General features: G+C 39.2%; 2 protein-coding genes and 1 pseudogene across 11 annotated transcripts in view; 1 reads left to right on the top strand and 2 right to left on the bottom strand.

The window, feature by feature from the left end:
- LOC307108684 (ferritin light chain-like) overlaps positions 1 to 25,134 on the bottom strand; it is a 732,105-nt pseudogene that overhangs the window by 694,998 nt on the left and 11,973 nt on the right. The window lies entirely within an intron of this gene.
- Positions 59 to 10,913, bottom strand: HNRNPA2B1 (heterogeneous nuclear ribonucleoprotein A2/B1). Of its 8 annotated transcripts, none has more exons than XR_013814321.1 (13): positions 10,410 to 10,911; positions 7,532 to 7,567; positions 7,324 to 7,434; positions 7,002 to 7,148; positions 6,516 to 6,726; positions 6,262 to 6,363; positions 6,099 to 6,179; positions 5,220 to 5,282; positions 4,013 to 4,132; positions 3,637 to 3,759; positions 2,637 to 2,719; positions 1,141 to 1,273; positions 59 to 601 (listed from the first exon to the last, which is right to left on the bottom strand). XR_013814321.1 is itself a non-coding variant. In XM_079786581.1 (12 exons), the coding sequence occupies exons 1-11, from the start codon at positions 10,413 to 10,415 to the stop codon at positions 2,658 to 2,660; spliced, it is 1,062 nt and encodes a 353-aa protein (XP_079642707.1). In that variant the 5' UTR covers positions 10,416 to 10,911; the 3' UTR covers positions 59 to 601; positions 2,637 to 2,657. The 8 variants fall into 8 exon arrangements, 6 of the variants coding, with proteins under 6 accessions (XP_079642707.1, XP_079642706.1, XP_079642705.1 ...); XR_013814322.1 differs by having other exon boundaries at positions 1,201 to 1,273; XM_079786581.1 differs by lacking the exon at positions 1,141 to 1,273.
- CBX3 (chromobox 3) lies at positions 11,563 to 23,166 on the top strand. 2 transcript variants are annotated; one of them, XM_079786584.1, is made up of 6 exons: positions 11,563 to 11,700; positions 12,849 to 12,900; positions 16,062 to 16,204; positions 18,611 to 18,773; positions 21,210 to 21,304; positions 21,885 to 23,166. In XM_079786584.1, exons 2-6 carry the CDS (start codon positions 12,877 to 12,879, stop codon positions 22,009 to 22,011), a joined length of 552 nt encoding a protein of 183 aa, XP_079642710.1. In that variant the 5' UTR covers positions 11,563 to 11,700; positions 12,849 to 12,876; the 3' UTR covers positions 22,012 to 23,166. The 2 variants fall into 2 exon arrangements, with proteins under 2 accessions (XP_079642710.1, XP_079642711.1); XM_079786585.1 differs by lacking the exon at positions 11,563 to 11,700 and having other exon boundaries at positions 12,761 to 12,900.

The following is a 25,134-nucleotide window of genomic DNA, read 5'->3' as shown; positions in this document are numbered from 1 at the left end:
AGGGATGTTGACCACACGTTAAAGCCAGAAAACTATAGCAGCATTCCAACGCTGAATATAGTGTATAAAAGAATGGCATTTTATTAGGGACAGCCAATAATGTCCACAATGGTTTTCTCATGTCTATTAAAATTGAAAAAAAGGGCAATATGTACAGTTTTGTGAAACTGCTTTAAAAATCTAAGGGATGGCAATTCTTTAGACAACTGAATGTTTATAGAACAAGATTCACACATTTTATGTGTAAACATTACACCAAGAATTTGGATACAAAAGTATTTATTTTATAAACTTTATATTTAAAATAGAACTTTAATCTGTCTACTCACAAAACCTAATTTAAAACATGATACATTTATCTCTCTGGCTGATTTGATGTTATTTTTACAAACAATGCTCAACTTGTAATGGTTTTATATTAAGAACCTATACTAAATGAAGTTTGTATTTTATCAGAAAACATTTCCCTTTAATGTTTAAAAAGAGTGCTTTTTAAAATGAAGGCACCAACAACTACTTTCAGATGGTACAGAATTTCTTATTTCTTGAAGACTCTGTGGTTGACCACTTCTTCATTAGTTACCTGCAGCAAGACACCTTCCTGCCAAAGGAAAAAAAAAGTATCTGAAGAAGTTTATCACGTTTGTCCAAAGAACCTAAATAACTTCTGTGGTGGTCTTAGGATCAAAGACGACTCACTGGTGCATACAGCAGAATATGCCCTGATTATCACTTTCCTGAAAAGGCAATAAAGCCAGGCAATCAAACTCTGATGACATTTAAGAAATGAATTTCAGCAGCGAACATATCTCTCTCCTATAAGATAAGGGAATTGGGAAAGAATTACCACATTCATACCCCAGTATTTAGTGCTAAATACATACAGGATTTATATTGTAGTCAAGACACTGTAAATATAATCTATTATCTGAAATCTGATTCAGCCATTTAGCCCTACCTATCTCCTTAGCCTAATCCTGATAAGCATGTAAAACTAGAACCATATCAAGTAAAATAAAATGTATTTTTAATAAAAACCCCAGTTCTCAAAATGCTTGATCCAAGAAATGTGAATACACATGGGTGTTAATGATGGGAAATTTCATGGTTTATTGAGCTTGCAGCCTAACTTTTACCTACCATTTTACTACCAACACCACTGAAGGAACCAAGAAAAGCTTTATTAATCACTTGGCTTGCCTCAGCTGTTGAAATGAAGCACTTTACAGTCTTTGTGGCAGCAGAATATACTTGTCCATGGTTCATATCAATGCTAAAATTCCAGCAGGGAAAAAAATGATATGTTAAGCACCTGAATCTTCATAGAGGGAGAGGGGGATGGGAAAGAAAGAAAGGGGGAAGGGGGGGAACACAACCAAAATAATTTAAGTAACTGACAGACTGGAAGACAGGGTTTATGAAATTATTCTCTTGAGTTTATAAATTGTTAAACTCAATTTATAGCTATGTTAAACTACTAAGAACCACTATACTGAAAGACCATTGAAGAGTATTAGTTTATCTTTTGGGGAGGAAAATTAAGAAAGGAAAAGTAAATAAGATCTTACCTAAAGAAGTTTAACTGAAGCTTAGAACTATTTGCTCTACACCCTCAGCTTTCGTTGGCATCCTTATAAACTACTGTAGTTAAAAGCTTTGTAGAAACAGCACAATTTTTTAAGACTGGCTGAACTTAGTAGCCGCCAAGAGTTTTCTTGTACTAGACCTGTATCCCTGAAGAGTACCTCGCTGGGGTTATTTCCTTTCCTTGCATTGAAGAAGCAGCATCTAAAAGATCTAAAAAGGTGTTTCTCCTTGCAGAGATATCCCTTAAGTTATCTAGATAATTTAATCCTGATGAATTGCAGACAACACACTTATATCTGACCAGCATTTCTTACACAAATATAACAACAGCTTTGCAATGGACCTTAGTTATACTACCCACTCCTTAACTTATTTAAAATAAAAAGTCTATAATTACACAATTTCCTTTAGAATTATTTTATTAAATCATAAATGTACAACAGCTTCTTAACTCTACACACGCACTTAAATTTTTTAAAGGAAAAACGTTATGTCTTATTACACCATGATCCTGGCTAATAGCTTTTCAAAACTTTGAGAAAAATCTTAAAAAAGGTTTCACATGTCACCTGAAACTTACAAATTTAACATTATCAAAGAAGGAATGCTTCTACACTCTTACAAAGACCACTAGAAATAAACAACAATTAAAAAGCTAAGAAACTGTCTCAAAGGCATTTTTTTACAATCCTTCCTCCACAGTAAGGTAATGTTATTAAATAATCCAATCCATTCACAAAATGGCTCTCTGCATCTGCTCTGGTGTCTTCTGCCATATCACTGCATACTTATGCATGACTGAGATAAGAGTTTCCTTAACATTGTTATTCGATAACCTGAAGCTGTTCTGTTACCTCTGGGCTCTCATCCTCTCCTATTTATACAGTGAAGCCTGTTTCAACAGAAGTAAAGAGTAAAAAAAAAATAGGTTATGAAATTATCCATCTAACCAGGTTTTAAGGAAAGATAACATGATCCTAAAAAGCTTTTACTCCTGACAGCTAGGTCTCCCCAAGACAGTAATAATGTAAAACTCAAAAGCTACTTACCCATGGCAAATAGGAAGAAGCTCAATATCGGCTTCTCCCTCCATAGCCCCCACTTCCTCCACTTCCTCCAGGACCATAGTTTCCTAGAATAGGACAAAGCAAACTTACTTCATTTCCCAAAATCAGCATAATTATTAATCCTACCTTTTATCTATATATGGGCTTTAAAACAGATCATGACCCATTGTTTCTAATTATCTTAATTATTTGGAGATAAATTATCCAGAAATTACTGAACCTACTCTCTTAGAGAGTTATCATTTGGAGCCAGTAAGGAAAGTATATTTAAAAAAAATACTGAGAGGCATAAGAAATCTATTTGGTCCTACTACATAAAAATGAATAGAGATTTGTGATTAATATTTAAAGAGACAACTCATACAAATGTGTAACACTTTGCTATGTGCTTGGCAATTTTATTTGGCTCTCATATAATCAGTCAAGGGGGAAAAAACAACCCCCACACAAAATATCTAACCTACTTTCCCAAATTGTAAATACAGGGTGGGATACAAGTAGGGTTACAGTTGTGAGTACACTAAACAGTATTTATTCTTGTAATAATTATTGTATTATTTCCCCTATGAATTGTAAACCTCCTTTTGCCTCACCCTGTATTTTACGCCACTTAACATCCTAACCATCCATCCATCACACCAAATCCAAGCTAAAGTTACAATTGAATTATTTCTGGGAAGCTCAGTGACTTTGTAAAACCAGGAGTGGGGAACTTCCAAGCCTCAAAATCATTTGGTCTGGCCCTGCAAGGCATTAGGGGAGTAAACTAAATGTTTGACCAAATATAGTGGGCTACTTTTTTTAAGTTGATAATTTTGTATTGCCCTCAAACATTATAAATATCCTAATGGCTCTTGGCAGAAAAAAGGTTCCCCAACCCTGCTATAAACCATGAGCATGTTATCTTTCCCATTCAAATCATGTCAAAGACTAATCTTTTCCTTTAACCCCACAAAATGACTTAAAGAATGTAATAAATTACCTCCACCATATGGTCCCCCCATGTTCCTGCTACCACCAAAATTTCCACTCTTCATTGGACCATAGTTAGATGGTTGCTGGTTATAATTTCCAAAATCATTGTAATTTCCACTTCCGTAATTTCCTGTAAAAAAAAGTTTAAATTCAAGTTTTGCATAATGACCCTCAGATTTAACAATCAAACATTAAACAGTGATACATGCCAAGTATTTACAACTAATCTCCCAAAAAAGCAAATCAGAATAAATGCAAAACACCTATCTACAATTCTACAATTTTAAGGCAACTATTGACAACATTGAATTGAAAGAAATGTCATTAAAAGTCATTAATTCCACTCCAAATTCCCACATAAAGGTTGCAGGTGAATTTATTACCTCCTCCATAGTTGTCATAACCACCTCCGTAGCCCCCACCCTGGTTGCCATATCCAGGTCCTCCACCACCATATCCTCCTCTTCCTCCTCCATAACCAGGGCTACCTCCAAAATTGCCACCTATTATAAAATAAGCCTTTAAGTAATTACTTAATATTTTCAATGCCATTTGAACTGTCTTATCAAACCCATTTCCAGATTTCCAAAACTTATTTTTTGTAATATATTTGTTCTATGAAATCTCTTCTAGAATAGCCTCAAGGGCAGAACAAAGTATCCGTGTTAAAATCTGGGGGTGGGGAGTACAAACCCACAACCAACTAGATAAAACCATTAGAGACAAATACCTATTAGTGTCTCTTCTCTTCCCTGAAATTGAAGGTATTAATGGTTCTCTTTAAGATACCTTGTATTTTGTGTTAATGTTTCTGAGGGTAGATGAGGTGTAAGCTAATAAAACAAGAGCCACCCCATCCCCTTAAGTGGTCCAAAAGATTCAAAGTTCCCAACTCAGATTTGTTTCCTAATAATATGCTCACTACACCCTTCACCTGAGTAGAAATGTTAGCAAACTGACGGGCAATTAATTTGGATTTCAAAGCAAAGTTGGAAACATGTAGATGTAATTTAGTTACGTATAGTTTGTGACAAAATCGGTCTTTTGCTAGCTCATGTTGAAATGTCTTTACTAGGAATTTGCCAGCAGGTATCAACCATTTCTGTATTCCAACAAAACATCTAATATTATCACTTGATATGTAACCGTGGCTCATAACCTTAGCTGAACCCAAGAGCACCCTTGTGTATTTTAGAAATGTTCCTTTGGTGACATTTGGGAAGTTATCCTGGGGGATTGATCATAATTAAGGATTAAAGCAACCCAATGGTCCTATCTAATGCCCTATACTTTTTTTCAGGGAAACAAACTATCACACCTATGTCCAATTCTTTTGCTTGAGAAACAGTATGGCATCTTTAAATTCTCATTTAAAATTCACCCAAATGATCTTGCATCCTATACCACAAGTATACTCTTTTCTAAGGTGTGAATTTTAAAGGAAAAGCCAAATGACTAAAACCACTATCACTTAAAAGCTCTTCATCAAAGGTAAAATGTAAGGCACAGAAAAAGCTCATGTATGTATTAAACTGGACAAACATACAGCATGATTGAATATTTTAAGCCCCATAAATCAAAGAAACTGACCTCCAGGTCCTCCTCCATACCCATTATAGCCATCCCCAAATCCACGACCACTTCCATAGCCATCTGTTAGGGGAAAAATAAATTATGATAAATATACACTATTCAGTTTCTTATCTTCCTTTCCTCCATATTCTCTATTACTACCTACGGATGATTAGGAACCATCTCCCTTTATGCTGAACATTAGTATTAGTACTTTATCCTTCAAAATAAACACAACGAAGTGTAATTCATTAACACTCAGTCAAGATAGCTGCCTAATTTGAGGGCTTGGACTTGGCAAACCTTGATTTAAGAGATTCCATTTATTTACACAGGAATGACATTGAATGGGGTCCACATTATTTTATTCAGATAATTACTTTAAGTCTAAATAAAAAAAAATTTAACAAAGATAGGTAAAGTTTCTATGGTATTTTCACTCACTATTCAGGGTTATTTGGTAGTTTTATAAGGTGGTTGTAAAGACATTTTAAATGTTCTTAAAGACCACAAAAAGGATTTCTGTAATTGACTGTCTTTTTAAAAATTTTTTTTATTGATTTCAGAGAGGGAGAGGGAAACATCAATGATGAGAATTGATTGGCTGCCTCCTGCAGGCCTCCTACTGGGGATCAAGACCACAACATAGGCAAGTGCCCTTGACCAGAATGGAACCTGGGACCATTCAGTCCTCAGGCCAATGCTCTATCCACTGAGCAAAACCGGCTAGGGCTGATTGTCCTTTATTAGCTTTAAGATTTACCTCTTATCTTACCTAGCCAAATCAGAATATTCCATCTACTTATAAAAAGTTAAGAATACCATCTTAAAATTAAGCTGACTTCATGATTCTAGTCAAAGTTTCCCAATCAAGCATATTTAAAACTTAAAACTTACCAGATCCTCCTCTAAAGTTACTTCCTGGTCCTGGCCCAAAATTTCCACCACCACCTCGAGAGTCTCCAAAACCAAAGTTGCCTACAATAAGTGCCCTAATTAGTAAAAAGCCTTTACACAAAGTAATCTTTAAAAGAAAAAAAAAAATAGAATTAAAAGGTACCTCCTCTTCCACTTCTAGAACTTTGAACTTCCTGCATTTCTTGTCTAGACAAAGCCTTTCTTACTTCTGCATTGTGACCATTGATGGTATGGTATTTCTGCACTGGAAGGGAAAATTTAGACTTCAATAAATCAGCATTCTATAAATTATCTTATAAATCACTTTAAAGTTTGCCTTTTAATAAAGATGTAGGTATTAACATACCCAAAACTTAATCTATGAAAGGGGCATACATCTAGTGCTTATACACTTACACACAATCTTATCCACAGGATCATGGTCATCAAAAGTAACAAATCCAAAGCCTCTCTTCTTTCCAGACTGCCTATCAGTAATTATCTCAATGGTATCAATTTTTCCATATTCTTCAAAGTAATCTCTAAGATGATGTTCCTCAGTATCTTCTTTAATCCCACCAACAAACAGCTTCTTCACAGTTACATGAGCCCCTGGCTTTCCAGATTCCTGTAGTAGTAGGTAGGGGGAGGGGGGGTGAGTCAAATCATGACCACAGAAACCAAATATGATTGAAACATCTCTGGGTACCATAAATTGTTTCTATCCTATGGTAAAATACCAGGTAACGCAACAGCTTATGAATAAGAAACTCATCCTCGGGAAACCACCATAGCTTAAACTGAGCTAAATAAAAAGAACTAAGTTCTTTCAAAATTTACATTTTATCTTCAGTCGGACAAAATTTTCTTCACATTTATTGCACGAAGTTATGCTATGCTCACCTCTCTTGCAACAGCACGTTTTGGCTCAACCACTCGTCCATCAATTGAATGAGGTCTTGCAGCCATGGCGGCATCAACCTCAGCCATGGATGAAAAAGTTACAAAACCAAATCCTCTTGATCTTTTGCTTGCAGGATCTCTCATTACCTTTAAGACCAAAGGGAAACTAGCATTTGATCTAGTTATCTGTTCAATTAATAGCATTTTTAAATTAAGAACCTAGATTTGTTATTTTCTCCAGGATTCAACTCAGTGTTTTAAACAAATCAGCCCAACAGTTGAAGGACGAATATGTAAAGGCACTTTTATGTATTTAACGTACCACACAGTCTGTAAGTTTCCCCCATTGCTCATAGTAGTTCCTCAAACTTTCTTCTGTGGTTTCAAAGCTCAAGCCACCAATAAAGAGTTTACGGAACTGTTCCTTTTCTCTCTGCAAAGGAAAACACCATTTCAATTTTTATTTACATTTTCTCTTTGTATGCAGGAATTTAAATTCTTAAATATAAGGTGACCTGCTGGCAGAGTACCTTTTTCCTCTCCAAAGGAACAGTTTCTAAAGTTTTCTGGAGGGAAAAAAAAAACTTACATCAAATTTTAACCATATGTTAAACTGTATATTAGTTGTGTTACACCAAAAAATTTCGTCAGCTGTACTACACGTTTCAAAGTCATATGCTTCATTTAAACTTACTCGACATTAATTCATATAAATTCAGTATCACTTAGCTTAAAAAAATACTTTCTGAAGAGAAAGGAGCAAATTTATTCCCTGGTCATTGAAGAGTTAAAACATCAGAATTTGCATTCAACCCTATATCCTAGAACAAAATTTAACATTAAATACTCAGTTTAAATATTTTAAATATAAAAATAGTTGGTTCTTTACACAACCCATAGTTTACCATTTAGGATTTAGTTTTAAGTGTCTGCTTTGTTTCCTTTCATTTGCTCCCTCTGGTGGAGATTCTAATGTATCGCAATAAAAAAATCCTTTCTCCACTTACCAACTACTTTTGGTTGGGTTAAAAATTTTATGTTCAATATATATAGCAAAATATCCTTAAAATTCACTCTGACCAACACGGACTGATTTTTATGACCAACTAAAGATTGTTTATATCTTAAAAAGTAATAACCATGATTTCCTGGGCACTCCGATTTCTGGTACTTAAATTGACAATTCAGAAACAAGCTGAATGAATACAGGGCTAACAACCATTAAGTCAGTAAAATTCATTCACTGTAATCATTTCACTTTTCAAAAATTTCAACAAAAATATTTAAATGAGCACTGTGACTACTACCACTGGGGGGAAAAAACACAGAAAGCTCAAGCGTATTGAAATTATTGGACATCTGACAAGCTATACAACATACGCTTTTCTAATTTTACAAGCAAAAAGGATAAAAACCTAGGATGAAATCTCTTAATCCCCACACACCAGCAAGCAAATAATGCTGCTTTATCAGTCCTGAATTTGTAGCTAACAAGTATGGATTGGAAATCATTTGGTTTTCAGGTAGATTTTTTTAAAAAAATTAGGTCTGCTGTCCATGACCAACTGCCATGAATGTGCAATATAAACTAAAAGATCAAATTAATGTGACTTTCGATACAACAGGAAAGTTTATTCCCAAATAGCATTACAACTCTCAACCCAGTTACATTCAGGCTTCTCCCTGCGCGCATGACATTCTTCCCATTAACAAAAAATACACTGATAAAGCAAGCCAGACATTTTTTTACTCAGTTAACTGCTTTCAGGAATCTGAAAAAAAAATTAAAGATTAACAAATTATCAAACTAACTCCTAATACATTTAAATGTCAATATATTAAAACGATTACTTCAAATATTGATATATTAATTCTTAACTAATTTTACTTACTAAAACACTGTATTGTCAGAAAAATAGGTGTTTTAAACCCCAAGTAAGTTACTGATTTAAAAAGTGCATATACAATTTTTTCAAATCACTAACAAAAGCAAAAGCTTGTTACTTACCTCAGTTTTCTCCAAACTTACCCGATGTCCACTATCGATTACAAATTTATTTTACAAGGGAGCATAAGGTCAAAGAAAATGCCCAGGTAGACACCCCCCCCCATTCGCTTTAGACCTTATACTTATCAATGTAATGATCAACCATGATTGCAAACATAAATGAAAAAAGCAAGTGACAAAGTTCAAATACATAACGGCCCAGCCAAAAACCTATCTACAGCAATACACGCATTGCAGGATTGAGCCGTGCTTTTAAAAAAGCCTTAAGGATAATAAGCGTTTCTGTTTCACTTCCTCTTACTTATAAGAATGCATGGTCTTCACCAGTAAAGAATAAATTTACAGATAAAAATATTTTTTAGGACTACGAAAAATACAACTCAAAGGGAGTCCTTCAGGAAAACAAAAGTTTTCAAAAATGAAGACGCCCCCAACTATAACCTTCCCCACACCTACCCATAATGGGTACTAATCTGATGGGTCCTAATTTTGGTTTTATTTCTAATTGTAAAGTTGGATGCAAAACTGGCTTTTTAGTCCCCGCAAACCAGGAAAAAAAAAACCGTTACCCAGAGAAATAAGCACTGCAAAACGAAATGTTTCCTTTGTACTTTGGGTCGCCTTAACGCTGGGCTCAACGCTTTACCGCGAGGCTCCTCAGCGGGGCGAGCGGCCCCCCCCCCCCCCGCGCCCTCCGCTGTGGCTCTGAACGCAATGGCGCCATTTCATCGAGAGGAAGGGAGCGCGCCTCCGATGAGGTGCGCAGGACCTGACCAGGTCCACGCTCCCGATACACGCGGCATCCGCCTCCAAACCGCAGGAAACCAGCCCGGGGGAAGAGGAAAATAGTTGCCCACTTCTATTCTTGGGTAAGGGAGTCCAAGCAGCAGCATTCAGACGGTTAAAAAGAAAAACGCGGCGACGAAGGAGAGGAATGAAAATGGCGGCCGCCAAATCCGGTTCCCGGGAGAGGGGGAGGGGGAGGGGAGGCGCCGCAGTCTCGCTCCGGAGGGCCCCAGGCCCGGCCAAGCGCTCGCTCGCGGGGACGCCGGGGCCCACACGCCAGCCTGTGCTAACAGGGCCGGAGCGACTCCCGCCTCCACGCCCCGCTTTCACTAAAGCGGGGCTGCGTCCGCCATGTGGGGAGATCCCCATCCCCCACCCCCAGCCCAGGGAAATGGCGCCGGGAGGCTGAAGGGTGGGGAAAGCGCTGCACAAACAGGCCTCCGCGAAGGACGACCCCTCTGCGACAATGTCCAGAGACCAACCGCTTCTGAAGTGGCCCAGTTCCACGGCCGCTCTCCCACGAGACGGGAGGGGGGGGGGGGGCCGACTTCCACAAAGGCGCCAACGGCCTCGCCATGCCCTTTCCAAGAACTCATTGATTTCAAACCCGTTACCTCCATCGCGGACTCAGTCGCTTCAGCCCGATTTCCCGCAGCCGAGCGAGATGAGAGAGATCTCCGCGGTCGCACGCGAACCGGACTCGTCCTGGCGCTGTAGTGAGAACTGCCGCCGCTGGAGAAACAACAAGGCTAGAGGCACGTCCGCACGCGTAGCCGGCGCCGCTGCTAAATGCCGCTCCAGCCGCGGCCGCCGCTTTTCTAGAACCTTCCCTCCCACCAACGCGTCTTTACGTCAGGGCGTTGCGTAAACGCCCTAACTGCCGCCAATGGCGGGAACCCTCCACGCCCGCCTTACGCCGACCGCGTCCTCCGCCCTCCCTGCCGCCCAGGGGAGCGCTGGACGTCACTTGCGTAAACCGGCTCAGTGAATTGCGGGAGGCTCGCGTCGGCGCAGTTCCCTCTCTGGAACTGGGTCCCAGCCCCCCCGCCTGAGCGCAGGGCAGGTGAGAAACGGTCGCGCCATTGGAAACTACAGCTATCGGGCGGAGCTTCATCCCCAGCCCGGAAGGTCCACTCCCTCCGCAAAGCCTCTGATAGTGCTCCCGTCTGGCCTTCCGCCCCCCGGGAAAAACCGGTGTAGCCTCCCCCACAGCCCTCTTCCTTCCCCCATCCCTTCCCCCGGAGCCGACGGCTGACTCGGCCCCTTCCGGGTACACCCCAAAGCCACTTCTAGTCAACCAACTCCACTGCGCGCTCCGCCAACCTAGCCCTGGTCAGTATCTTCGGGGTCCGGTCTCGGGGGCCGAAGGGCACCCCCCTCCCTAGTTCCCGATCCCGCCCCGGCCTCGCTTTCTTCACCACCCACCTCCCAGCACGGGGAGATACCCACCCCCCAGAGCGAGGAAGTGGGCGGAGTCCGGTTTTGGCGCCAGCGCTGCGGCCAGCGAAGCCGAAACGTCCCCGCCCCGAAGACCTGGGTCCTCGTCCTCGCCCCTCCTGCCCTCTCCCGCCCCTCCGGGGACCACCTGGCGCCACCCCGCGAACGGTAAAGTGCCGCTGTGGCCAGCACCCTCCCCCTGGGTCTGGGCTCCGGCTCCCGGCAGGCACCGCGCGGCCCGCGGCCCCGCCCCCTCCCCGGCGCGCGCCCGCCCGCCCGCCCGCCGGCCCCGCCCCGCCCCTCGCTGTCGCCCGGCGTGGGCGGCGCCAATCCCTCTCGCGGCGCAGCCCCGGCGCGCGTTTCCCCGGCCCCCTCCCCCTCGTAAGCGGCTGGAGCCGAAGGCGCGCAGGGCCGGAGACGCCGGAGGAGCCGGAGACTCGGGACGCGGAGCTGCACGGAGGCGGTGAAGTCGGTGTCTTTTCTTTCTCTCTAGCGATCACACGGAGGTGGTGCTTCAGAGGCGTCTTGGGGACCCCCCTCCCCCTCATCCAGTTCCCCAGCTCCCACCCATCCCCACCCGACCCCGAGGCGGGGTGTGGGGTTGAGGAGCGCAGAGGCGAGGGGAGACCCCCCCTCAGTGCGGGGCCGGCGCCGGTGATTGCGATGAGATTCCTTGAGAGGGTAGAGACTGGCGACAGCCGCCTAATTTCGAGACAAAGCGCATTTATTTCTCCCCTCCCCCATCTCCGATCAAAACGTGAGGCCCACCTCCCCCTCCCCGGCGTGGTCGCGGCGGGGGCCTCCTTGGGGAGGGCCGCGCCTGTTCTCCGGCTGCTGCGCGGCCCGCCGTCCCGAGGCTGCGGCCGGCGCTCCGTTACGTGGCCGCCGCGGGCGGGCGGAGGCGCGGGCCCCGTGGCGCAGTGCCCTTGAGCCCCCGCGCCGCGGCCTTTGTTTCTCCCCGCGGATGCGCTGACCACGAGGCCGGAGCTCCCGAGTGGGGGTGGGGGGCGGGGCTGGCTCCTTGGCTTCCTCGGGCGGTTGGGGACCTGGGTCTTCGGGGGAGCGGATGGAGGCGCCTAGGAGGTGGTTTGTTTTTAAGTGGTACCAAATGGTACTGGAGCATCTTGGTGTGTTTTTCATTTAGTTTTTTTTTTTTTTAACGAGGGACTGGAAAGAGGGAAGGTTTCCAAGAAGAAACCAAGTTAGGATTACCTAGGCGACTCTTAGAACTATGAGGAGGCCTAGAGGGAAAATTCACGGTACTTGATCATTTTGATTGGGTAATTGTGTCTGATTTTGAACCACACTATTTGGCCATTTTTAAATAAATACTGAGTGTGATGGAAATGAGATTTGTGTTGGGAAGAAATGTCTGCAGTTTTTTGCCCTGTAAAGCTGTCTTAGTCCCCATGTCCCCATAAGGTTTCTAGACCCACTTGGTTGGAATACTGATAGACTCTCAGGAATCTATTACTAATAACTTACACAGCAGTTCACGTTTGCTGCTCAGTGGATTTGTATACAAGGGGAGGGGCGGTTGGAATCCAAAAGACACTGTGTTTAGCTACCTTTTTGTGTCATGCAAACTTCCTTTTAACTGTCATGCATTTTTCTAGTAATAGCTCTTCGAGTCTGCAATAAAAAATGGCCTCCAATAAAACTACATTGGTAAGTTAATGAAAACCTAAAATACCTAAGGGTCTAACTCAAGTTTTTCCTCTGAAAATTATAACTTTGCCTTTCAGTGATTGAGCAATTTACATCCATTTATGTTCCCCAGTGCCCTCTCCCCCCAATGTTATGGGAAGAATTAGCTGCAAAAACAAACGCATTACATGGAGATGATTATTGATTTGGCCTAATAATTTTGATTAAGTTAAGGGAGCCTAAACTTGAGTATAGCACAGTATGTAACATGGAAGACTATAGAAGTATGGACAAAGCAGGAAAGCCTTTGTTGATTGGCATATTACCTAACTGACTGTATACTGAATTCTAGAGAAGTATTTGTAGTATTGCCCAGATTAAAGAAGAGATACCCAGTTAGACTGGGACAAAACTCATTGATTCTTTCAAATACTTTGGGCACATGGTCATATCTCAAACTTATTCTAAAACACCAAAGGGCCTTAAATTTGAATCATTGCCAATTTTTTTTTTAATATACAAAATGAACAAAACTGTACATCTATCCAGTAAGGAGAGAAAATGGAGCGTATGAGCAGATAACTTTTTTCTCTCCAGTTTCTTAAACCCAAAGTTTTATTCTTGGCTTCATTTAAAGTTCTACAAACGTGTCAAGACATTTTACGTTCAGTCAAGTTATAAGTTTAAAAAAAACACTGGGGTATTCACATGATAATCATGAAATTCAAAGTTATGATTTCCACAGTATTTAATTCTGACACATTGCATTAATAATAATCTTAAGTATACAAAGGTATTGACATCTAAATAAAGCAAAACATTTGGTTTTGGTTTGTACATTTTCCCCTTGAAGTTTACACTAAAGGGCAAGTTGGTGATTTATAATTTGTGTCATCATTAGAGTGCACATGTAAATTAAATATCCTGGGAAATAGGAAATATAAAACCTGTCTGGTGAGCCTATGGTGCAAATGATTCTCATCAAAGCCATCAGTGGAAAAAGCACAAAGCATCTTCTGTGCCCCTTCAGGATTGAATTCAAATTCCATAATCAGTAAACCAAAGTGTATGTGATTGAATTGGCTTTATGGTCACCTATGTCAAAATATTGAATGGGAAAGGAGCTATTGCTTGGTTCTTTGAGGATGAATATATAAATACAGAAAGCAAGTAGATGCTTATATTAAAACTAGAGGCCTGGTGCACAAAATTCTTGCGGGGATGTGAGGGGGCGAGGTCCCTCAGCCCAGCCTGTGGCCTCAGAGGATGTCCAGCTGATGACTTAGACCCCCTCCCCACTAAGCTGGCAGTGGAATATCCTTAGCTCTGCCTGCTGCGGAGGCGGGGCTCCCGCCACTGGGGCACAGCCATGAGCCAGGCTTCTGGCTGAGCATTGCTCCCCCTGTGGGACCGTACTGACCACCAGGGGGCAGCTCCTGCATTAAGCGTCTGCCCCCCTGGTGGTCAGTGCGCATCATAGCGAACGGTCCTTCCACCATTTGGTAGATTTGCATATTAGCCTTTTATTATATAGGAGTGAATTGATTTTGTACACAATTTTTTTATCTTTATTAAGTGATTTTTATCTAGTCTGAGGGTTTATCCTTTTCATTTTCTGTGTTTATTTTTGTCATCTTTATTCTGTCCATCTCTTATCCTCATGGACCTATTTTGTTTGTCATTTAGGATTAGTGTCTAATAATCTTATGTTCACACCCAATTTTTCTTCATTCTTCCCACTACCATGCTTACCTTCCTTGTACTGCACAGAAGCAGAAAATTATCTGATTGGGTGCAGTGCCCAAGTAATGTGTGTGTGCCTCTAAATAACTACATAGTTTAAATGTTCTTTTGCAATCTCTGGTATTCTGTTGTCTTTTTCTGCTTTTTTATTTTTTTAATATATTTTTATTGATTTCAGAGAGGAAGAAAGTGGGGGAGAGAGTGATCGAGAGCTGGAAACATCAGCTGCCTTCTGCAAGCCCTGCACAGGGGAATCGAGCTCGAAACCTGGGCATGTGCCCTGACCGGGAATGGAACTATGACCTCCTAGTTCATAGGTCCACACTCAGCCACTGAGCAACACCGGCCGGGCTAGTTATATGGGGTTTTAAAAGTTTACTCATTTTCAGTCCTCATAACAAATCTGTTTGAATTATTAGAAAACAGTGATTTGGGCTTGGTTTCCTGCTTCTCTTAAATAGTGTTAATCTTTGAAAAAAGAAAACTAAGCTAAAGAGAATTTTGTTGGCTACTAATTTAGATTTTTTTTTTTTTCTTTAATCCTCACCCAGGGATATGTTTTTATTGATTTTAAAGAGAAACATTGATTGGTTGCCTCCTGTACTTGCCCCTATTGAACCTGAAACCTTTTGGTGTATGGTGCAACACACCAACCAACTGGGCCACCTGGCCATGGCCCAATTTAGACTTTTGAGTAACCAAGAAGGATTTTTTTTTTTTCACAAGTAAACTGATCCAGCAGTTTGATATCTTGAAATGACAGCATTTATAGCTTTGTTCCAGTTGTTCAATAATATATATTATCAATAGAGATTATGGAAAAGTAATCTTCTTTTTAATCTAGTCATGGTCTCCTTAGTTGATCCTGTAACTGATACTAGGATTCTGAACCATGTTATTATTCTTGCAGTTAACATTTTTTCTATATTGATGAGCCTTTTAACATTGGTGTTTGAATTGACAAAGAGGGTCTTAGGGTTTGGGGGCTATGATTTCACTTATTAAGATCTGTCACTGCTTCTTACCTCTCCTCTGTCTAATCTCCTAATACCATCTAGTTGTGGCTGTGTTGTTAAACTGAGTGAAAACTGTAGTAAACGCAGTCTTATAGATGACATAGAAATAGACCAGGAAAAGATAACAGTCTTTTCCACACAGTGTTTTTTATTGTATTGTTTAATTGAAAGGTGGTGAGTAATAGGTTTAAGCTAAATCAACTTAATTATGTATTTCTTTATTGTATTAGTATCTGTTGGCTTCCCTCTTCTCCCCCCCCCCCCCCCCCCCCCCCAGGAAGTGTCTACCCTAGGATATAGAAGTAAAAATTTAGGTGTCAAATTCAACAATAATATAAGCAATTAATTTAGCCTTTAAAATGTGCCCAAAAAACAAGATGTTTTATAATTATTTTTTTGTTTGTTTATTTGTTTTTGTTTTAGCAAAAAATGGGAAAGAAACAGAATGGAAAGAGTAAAAAAGTTGAAGAGGCAGAGCCTGAAGAATTTGTAGTGGAAAAAGTATTGGACCGACGTGTAGTGAATGGGAAGGTGGAGTATTTCCTGAAGTGGAAAGGATTCACAGAGTGAGTGAATCCCTTCTATGTTTAAGGGCACTTGAGCGGCATTTAAAACTTGTTTTCAACCTGAGATTTTTTTATCAGTTTGCCCATGGGTTTCTTTAAATTTATAGAATTCCTTTAATTCAGGGTATCTTGTTAGAGTTCTGTTTAAAAGGAACCAAGTTCTTAGTCTACAGGTTAGCCAAGCAAATTTGAGACTAGTTGATTACCTTGGAGCGTCAAATTTATAGAATTATTGTAGTGCTGTGTAATGTTTTTTTGTGTTGTATTTTTTAAATTGATTTTTTAGAGAGGAAAGGAGAGGGAGTGAGAAACAGTGCTATCAGAGCAGGCCCTTGATCAGCTGCCTCCTGTACGCCCCTACTGCATTCCTACTCCGTTCAGGCAACCTTCCAGTGCATGGAACGACGCCCAACCATTGGGCCACGTGGGCCAGGGCTATGTGATGCATTTCATTGTAGCTATTGTACTAATTAATTAGAATACCTAATCTACTTCACTTCCTTACATGAGGAGAGCACTAACATGGAGGTTCTATAGTGTAGACCAGTGGGTATTAAACAGAAGTGCTTGTTATGATCCAGTTCTTACTGTATCCTAAATCTCTGTAAGAAGTAGAGTCTGGGCTTTCTTTTTCTTTCTTTTTTTTTTTAAGTTCCCTGGTTCCTCATGATCCTTGTTACTAGCGGCTGTCATAACTGCTTGTATTAGCTGTCTTGTGAATAACTTGCATGCAGAAATTACATTCTTTTTTTTTTTCTTTTTTTTTTATAGAGAGGAAGAGAGAGGGATAGAGAGTTAGAAACATCGATGATAGAGAAACATCGATCAGCTGCCTCTTGCACAACCCCTACTGGGGATGTGCCCGCAACCAAGGCATGTGCCCTTGACCGGAATCGAACCTGGGACCTTTCAGTCCGCAGGCCGACGCTCTATCCACTGAGCCAAACCGGTTTCGGCAGAAATTACATTCTTAATGTTTATCATGTACAAATGTGCTTGGATTCTCTTCTGTCTACACCACAAAAACAGTGAGGCTCCATGGGCAACAACTATTAATAATGGATAGGTAGAAATCTACAAAAATTTTTCTGAGCATGATGGAGATGAGTATGATAGATTATTAGGTTTCAACTACCTGAAATCTAGCTCCACCATTCACATTTTAAAGCAATCTCCTTAGCAGTTTGGGAAGAATGAATTGAATGGAAGGTTCAGGTTTTCCTATTTTATCAGTACCCTTAGTTGAGTTCAGGTATTTATCATAAGTTCATAATGTACCCCTAGAAAATTTTCCTATAAATAGCTGAACCAAGCAAATAAGCCTGAACTATTTTTGATTTAGATTTAACCAGTTTGATTTAATCAAAATTGTAACCTTCATATAGTAGAGAGTTGGTTTTTGTTGTTGGTTGGTTTTTTAACCTCCTGGGATATTAAAAACTCTATGTCTTACCCATTAAATGTTAGGAAACTAACTCTTCCCTTTCTCCCCAAACTGAAGGCTACTAGTATGATTGAGAACCTACTATGTGTGGTACTATGTGTTAGGTAATATAGAAGGCTGTAATGAAAAGAACACTACAGAATGGAGGCTCCACTTCAGCTCTTTTGTCCTCCTTCACCCTCTAATTTAGGTGTGCCAATTTTGAAGTCTGAATCAACAAACCAAGTTGAAACCAGAGGTTAATAGCACCTTTCCCAGCATCTCTAAAATGATTAGTTTCATTCTATTTGTGTAAAGGCTTTTTTGGATCAGAGCACACAAAGTTTGCAAGCCTATCACTGTTGAAGGATGATCGTACTTTCACATTTGGTAATTGATACTTGTTTTCTTTCCAGCCCTTGTTTATGGGCCCTGAAATTCGAATTTTATAATTTTCATTTTGAAATATTTTTTCAACCAATTAAAAATGTAAAAAACAGAAGAATGGATTTAACTTTCTTTCTGTTGCTAATCTCTCCTTTGTATCATTTCCCAATTTGAGCACTCAGTAGAAATTGGAGGTACTATCTCATGTTTGAGAATGCCTCAGAATTATTTTAAACCACAGTATTGGAGGCCCTAACTCTACGTATCTTCTGATTAATCTATTAAAGTAATTTACAGTGGGAATTAGGAATTCACATTTTTAAGTGGGTTGTTTCCATAATTTGGAAAAATATTAGCTCCAGTTATTCTGGTAGAATCAGGTTTTGTTAACCTGGAGGTAATACAGCAGATTGACCCCTTGGATAGGAACTGTGAAAGAAGACATAAGGGAAATATGATCACATTGTGTTAAAAAAATGTGAGGGATAGGGAACAAGTGGTTAGCACAGGGGACTTTTCAGATATATATTAAGTGAATCTGAATGACAGTGATAAACCATGTTTAATCGAATGAACTTTTTTTTAACTGAATGCAGTGCTGACAATACTTGGGAACCTGAAGAAAATTTAGATTGTCCAGAGTTAATTGAAGCATTTCTTAATTCTCAAAAAGCTGGTAAAGAAAAAGATGGTACAAAAAGAAAGTCTTTATCTGACAGTGAATCTGATGATAGCAAATCAAAGAAGAAAAGAGATGCTGTAAGTATAAAATATTGCCCACCAAACTGGCTTTTTGTAAAAGATTGATGGCTTGATGTTTAAAATACTTTTAAGATTTTAATGCTTTTAAAATATCATTTAAACACCTTTTTAAAAGGCTTACTTTAAATTGTGCTAGTGTTATTTTGGGTAGATTCGTGGATATGGTTCCAATGATCCAAGACTAGCAGTCCTTGAAAACAATCCACATAGCTCATCCTGATTGTTGACCATTTAACAGCTTTGACCACAAGAAAGTACTTTGGTATGTGATCTTTCCATTATCACAGTAATGCCAATGATACTTTGATTTTGACATAATCTTTGATAATAACATTTTTTGTTTTATTGGCGTGAATGAAGGCAGTTGGTTTAGTATTCACTACATGCTCAAATCTTTGCTAACTGGTGTGTGTGGCTTTAGGCAAACCACAACTCTGCTTGCTTTCAGCTTCAAAACAAATTATATTTGCCCTTTGTTCTGGGAATGGTAATTTGGGAAAGGGTCTTTGTTCTTAATTGGTATTTAGGCTTGGGGACTAAACATACAATACAGATTTCTTGATAAATCTTTATATTTTAAATTTGATCATTTGAACTAGATGCCATATACTTTACAGATAATCCATTAAATGTTCATGACATCTCTATTAAGATTATAGGTATTATCCCCATTTTACAGAGGAGAAACAGAGGTTGGCTATAGATTTGGTTTGGATGCTTTAGCGGTCAAAACAAAAAAGTAACAATGTTAAGAATCAGTATATATTAGTCCCCTTATATCCAAGGTTTCAGTTACCTGTGGTCAACTGAGTTCCAAAAATACTAAATTTCCCCAACCAACATTTTCTGCTCCTGACATCCAACCATCAACATCGTCATGGCTCAATGATCCAGGATCACCTGGAGCCAGATGATCCTCCTTCTGACATATCATCAGAAGGTCATTCATTACTAGCTTAAACGCTACATCATAATGCCTACGTCATTCATCTCATCATGTAGGCATTTTACCATCTCACATCATCACTAGAAGGGTGAGTACAGTACAATAAGATATTTTGAGAGACTACATTTACATAACTTTCACAATGTTTTAATTGTTTTATTTTATTACTAGTTAGTCTCTTACTGTGCCTAATTTATAAATTAAACTTTAGGTAAGTATGTGTAGGGGAAAACGTGTGTAGGGTTTAGTACTATCCCCTGGGTCTTGAACATATTTTCATGAGTGAATAAATGGGGACTACTGTATGTAATTTAAAAGTCAACCACATGTTCTGCAGAAGCACTGTTTAATTACAATAGTTAATTTTCATGCATTTAGCCCTTACATTGTGCCAAGCAATCTCCTAGATAACTTAATTTGCATGTCATATACATGAAAAGTCTGTGAGATAGCTGATATAATTCTTCCTATTTGGGGGGGTAGTCTAAACCACAAAGAGGTTAACTTGCCCACAGCTACGCAGCTAGTAGAGGTTAGAACCATTATTCTAAGTAACCTAGGCATCTGACTTCAGAGTCTGGGATATTGATGTGAAAGTCTGGGTAGGGTGAAAAGATTTATTGATGTAAACAGCTCTTAAACTTTGGTCTCCAGAAAATTACTGAGGATCCCAAAGAACTTTTGTATATATGGGTTATACCTATAAATGACTATAGTAGGAATTAAAATAGAAATTTCCAAAGTATTTATATATTAAGAATGACAAAATATATTGCATGTTCGCAACTATTCATGAAAAGTAACTTTAAATGTGAAGCATGTCATTTTACATTTTTGCAAATTGTTTTAATGTGTGGCTTAATAGTAGACAGTTCTATATTTGATTTGCTGTGTTATGATTGGTGGAGGCATGTGAAGACAATATGAAGTTACAAGTACATGAAAAGAGGGGACCTTATGGATAAATGGACACCCCAAAGGTCTCAGGGATTCCCAAGAACCCTCAGAGGACACTTTGAGAATCACTAGTTATATAGGAAGTATTTTATAAGATTTCTTACTATTCAGATTGATTGATTACAATACTCATTAATCTTGAGTTTTATGGATTTTACTATTTTGATGATTCTATTTTTGTACGTGCTTCATAAATATAGGTAATTTAGGCTAATTCCTGGAAGTGATTTGAAATGTTATCTTTAAGGATTTATAATTATTAAAGTTATCAGAAATAAAGGTATTAGTTTGTCTGTTTTAATTTATGATTTAGAATACTTTTAAGACATCCAGATTTTTTTTTTCTGCTTGCAAAGTTAATAGAAATTATGATGTGTTTTGAATTAAATGAATATGTTCTAGTCATTTCTGTTTCACTATTGAAGGTTTTTATTTAAAAGTTATATGTCACAAAAACAAATTGGAAGTTAATATTATTAATTTGCTGTGTGGAAACATATATGCAAATAATCATTTAACTTCTTAAACAGGCTGATAAACCAAGAGGCTTTGCCAGAGGTCTTGATCCTGAACGAATAATTGGTGCCACAGACAGCAGTGGAGAGTTAATGTTCCTTATGAAGTGGTAAGTGTGTGGGTGATTGCTGTTATATTCTAAGTACAAATAGATGGGCTTTATTTTTTTTATTTTTTTACTTTTTGGACAGATAATGAGGAGTGGCGGGAGAGATAGGCATTGATTTGTTGTTCCACTTATTTATGCATTCATTGGTTGATTCTTTTTTTTTTTTTTCATTGGTTGATTCTTAATAGGTGCCCTGACAGGGGATCAAACCTGCAACCTTAACATATTGGAACCATGCTCTAACCAACTGAGCTATCCACCCAGGGCAATGGGCTTTTTTTTTTTTTTCCCCTTCTGTGAGGCTTTATGTAGAAAGGGTTTTATAGTTTTCATCATTAAATAGAGAATAATTATCTGCTGAAGGGATGATTCTACTTACTTTTACTAATGATATTTTAAAGCAAATATTAGCAAACTGACCTGTTTTATAAAATGAAATTTTATTGGAACCCAGCACAAGTACCTCATAATCCTCTTGAATTGTTAAATAATCTGATTAAATTGTGATGTGTTGAGCTGTTCTCCTTTGACACAAAGGGTTTAGATTTTTAACTGAATTTTTTTTTTTCTCTCACAACAGGAAAGATTCCGACGAGGCAGATTTGGTGCTGGCAAAAGAGGCAAATATGAAGTGTCCTCAAATTGTAATTGCTTTCTATGAAGAAAGACTAACTTGGCATTCTTGTCCAGAAGACGAAGCCCAATAATTGTTTGCATTGCTTTTTATATATATTTATACATATATATAAAATTTGGGTCTTGGTTTTTTTGATTTATTAGTGTGAAGAAAGAACTACATTATAATGAAAATCAAGTTTGATATGTTTGTTTTGAAGTAGTGCTGGGGAGTTGTTTGGGGGGTTGCATCTATAGCACTGGTTACTTTGAACAAAAGCTTTCTGTAGTTGCTTCCTTTATCAGAAAAGAACATTTGATACCATGTTGTTGTATTTTTTTCCTCTGCATTAGAGAAGTTTCTCTAAATGTTTGGGGAAATCTGCATAGTCATTACTCAGTCAGAATTTGTATGTGCCTAAGGATCATTGTGGGGTTTTTGTTTATTTGGGGGAGGGAGGGCGGGTAGGTGTGTATACATATGTAAATGGTTTTCTTCTTTCTTTTTTCTTTTTTACCAAAACAACACCATTTCACAACCATAGATTAGCTCATGTTTCTGAGCTGCCATCATTTTCAGCAACCTAAGAAAAAATCATTTGAAGTTAAATTGAAATTTTTCCTGAAGCTTTTAACCTTTGAAATTAGATAATTTGTAATTAATTGGGCAGTTATATATATAATGTAAGCAGTTTAAATTGGGCAATTTAAAGTAGACATATCAGAATCCATATCTACAATCATAAATGCAAGTTTATTTGCAAAACCCCTGAAAGGAAAATTTTATCACTGCCAATAACCTCCTCACCCAAATGAGAAAACTAGGCAAACCCTGGTGTGTTTTAATTAGGTAAGCAACACTTATTTAAAGGTTTTACCTCATAAAATGTTCCTTTATAAGAAGTTGAAATTCCTGTGCTATATGGCTAAAAATTAGGGTCATGGAAAGTGTAAGGCTTTATTCATGGATACCTAATCAGATTGTTAGAGACCTTGGCAATTTAGGGCCTGCTGGAATAAATGGGTGAACAAACTTTTTGTAATCTAAACTCTTGGTCTGCATGTTTTCTCTTTACTCCAACTCAGTCTTTACATGTAGGCTCAGTCTCAGTATTGGGGGTACTGGTTCAACAAAAGCCAGGAAAAACAATAGCTTTGTAGTAAACAGAATGTTACCCAACCAACTGTATATTGTTTACTTTATTGTAAATACTGGTAAACAATGGTTAATAAATAGTTTTATATTCCTTTGTGATTAGACTTTTTCTTAATCTGATTGCCTTTATCCTGAAGGTAGAAACACCCACAGACATGTGGTTCCACAAAAATATGTGGTGTTTTTTTGTGGGGGAAGATGAAAATTAGTTTCATGTGAAATTTTAATACTTTGGATATAGTTTGTTAAAATTCCATCTGAAAAACAAGTTTTCCGATAGGATTGAGCTGGTTGTGTTAGATCTATGTTTACTCATGTCCAAAATCCACAGAGAGAATGAAGTCATTTTGCAACATATACGAACATTGGACTACTATGTTGTATAGCTGAATCTAACAATGTCAGTTATACCTCCATTTTTTATAAGAACATTAATAAAATCACAGGTAGAAGAATCAGTTTGTTAAAGAAATGGGCTTAGGAACAAGTTATAGAGGCAGAGGAAGGGCCTTAGAGCTTGGGAGAGAGGAAGGCATGGGAACTCACTGGGAGGAAGGGAAGAAAGGCGAGGGTGTGCCCTGGGGAGGGAGAGCACCTATACAGGCAGTCCTCAGCTTACGTCGGACTCCACGCATGTGCGTGTGTGCTTTATGTTTTTTATTGTTTACCAAAAGTAAAGGTCAGGAATTGTTATCTTTTAAATTTTTTTTACTGTTTCATTTCATTACTGTTGTGTACGTGCTTCATGTGAGTGACATAGGTGCTTATGTAGGTGGGTTCCGACTTACGACGAAAATCGCGTTACGTTGCGCCGTATATTTCCTTGTTTTTGTTTCTAGAGGCCATCTACATTCGTTGGTTTCTGGCCCTTTCCATCTTCAAAAGCAGCAGTGTAGCATAGTCTCTTCACCTCTCTATGCCTCAGTTCTTCATCTATAAAATAAGTTGTGGGTTTTTATAAAAATGAAATGTGTACATGTGAGGCACTTAGAACAATGTCATATTTGCAATCAAAATGTTTTATTTTTTACAAGCAAATGTTTATTTAGAAAGTTACAGAGGTAGAAGTGAGCCAACTGGGCTGCCTGGGCTCAGGAAACAAGTTACAAAGGCCAAAAAAAGAGCTGTTGGAACTTAGGGAAAGGAGGGGGGCAGGTGTGCTTCAGAAAGTTGCCCAAAATTGTGGGTTCCAAAGAAGTAACCCAGAAAATGGCTGTGAGAGACATGGTTTAATTAGGACAGGTGTGCACGGGGCAGCTGGGTGCTATTATTTTAACACTAGAGGCCTGATGCACAAAATTCGTGCAAGGGGCTCAACCCTCGCAGCCCTGGCTTCGTCCAGAAGGATGTCCGGTCTGATTAGCATATTATGCTTTTATTATTATAGATACCCCAAACTTTCGAAGTACAGGGTTACATAAGAGTACCGAAAACAAAGCAAACACATGCAGGTTGGCTTTATGAAATCACAATGCAAGCTGTTTCTCTGTGGTTGTTTATAATTTGGGCTCACCTTCAGAAGCAGGTTGTCCCTTGGCCGAGGACCTGGCCAGGCTCCCAAGGTCTCACCGTCTGCCTACAGGTGGCCTTCACTGCATTCCCACAGGGTGGGAGGGGGAGTTGGAGCTTGGAAAGGGCCCCAGTTGGCACATATGGAGTCAACCCATTGATGTTTCTCATGTCAGTGTTTCTCTCTAAAAATCAAAAAAAATATCCTCAGGTGAGGTGTGGTGTGTTTTTTTAACTTGTTTTTATGTGGTCAACTCTTGTCATTCTTTGTCTTCTAGATGTTGTGTCTCGTTTAAAAATACTCTCTATATCCTGAAATGGAAGTTATATGGATTTTTTTTTTCATCTTTACTGTTGATAGTGTTACATATGTCTTTTTCCCCCTTGACCCCCTCCAGCCCACTCCTGCCCTCGCTCCATGGATATTCTTTTAAATTTTCATTGAGTCATCTTTATAGTCATGTCTCTTTTTTAAAATTTATTCTTACTGATTTCAGAGAGAGAGAGACAGAAACATCAATGATGAGAAGCACTGATTGGCTGTTTCCTG

This window comes from Cnephaeus nilssonii, assembly GCF_951640355.1.
Source record: "Cnephaeus nilssonii genome assembly, chromosome: 12".
In the NCBI taxonomy this organism is placed as follows: Eukaryota; Metazoa; Chordata; class Mammalia; order Chiroptera; family Vespertilionidae; genus Cnephaeus; species Cnephaeus nilssonii.
The sequence above is the reverse complement of the archived record's forward strand: the minus strand, read 5'-3'. Positions and strand labels throughout refer to the sequence as shown.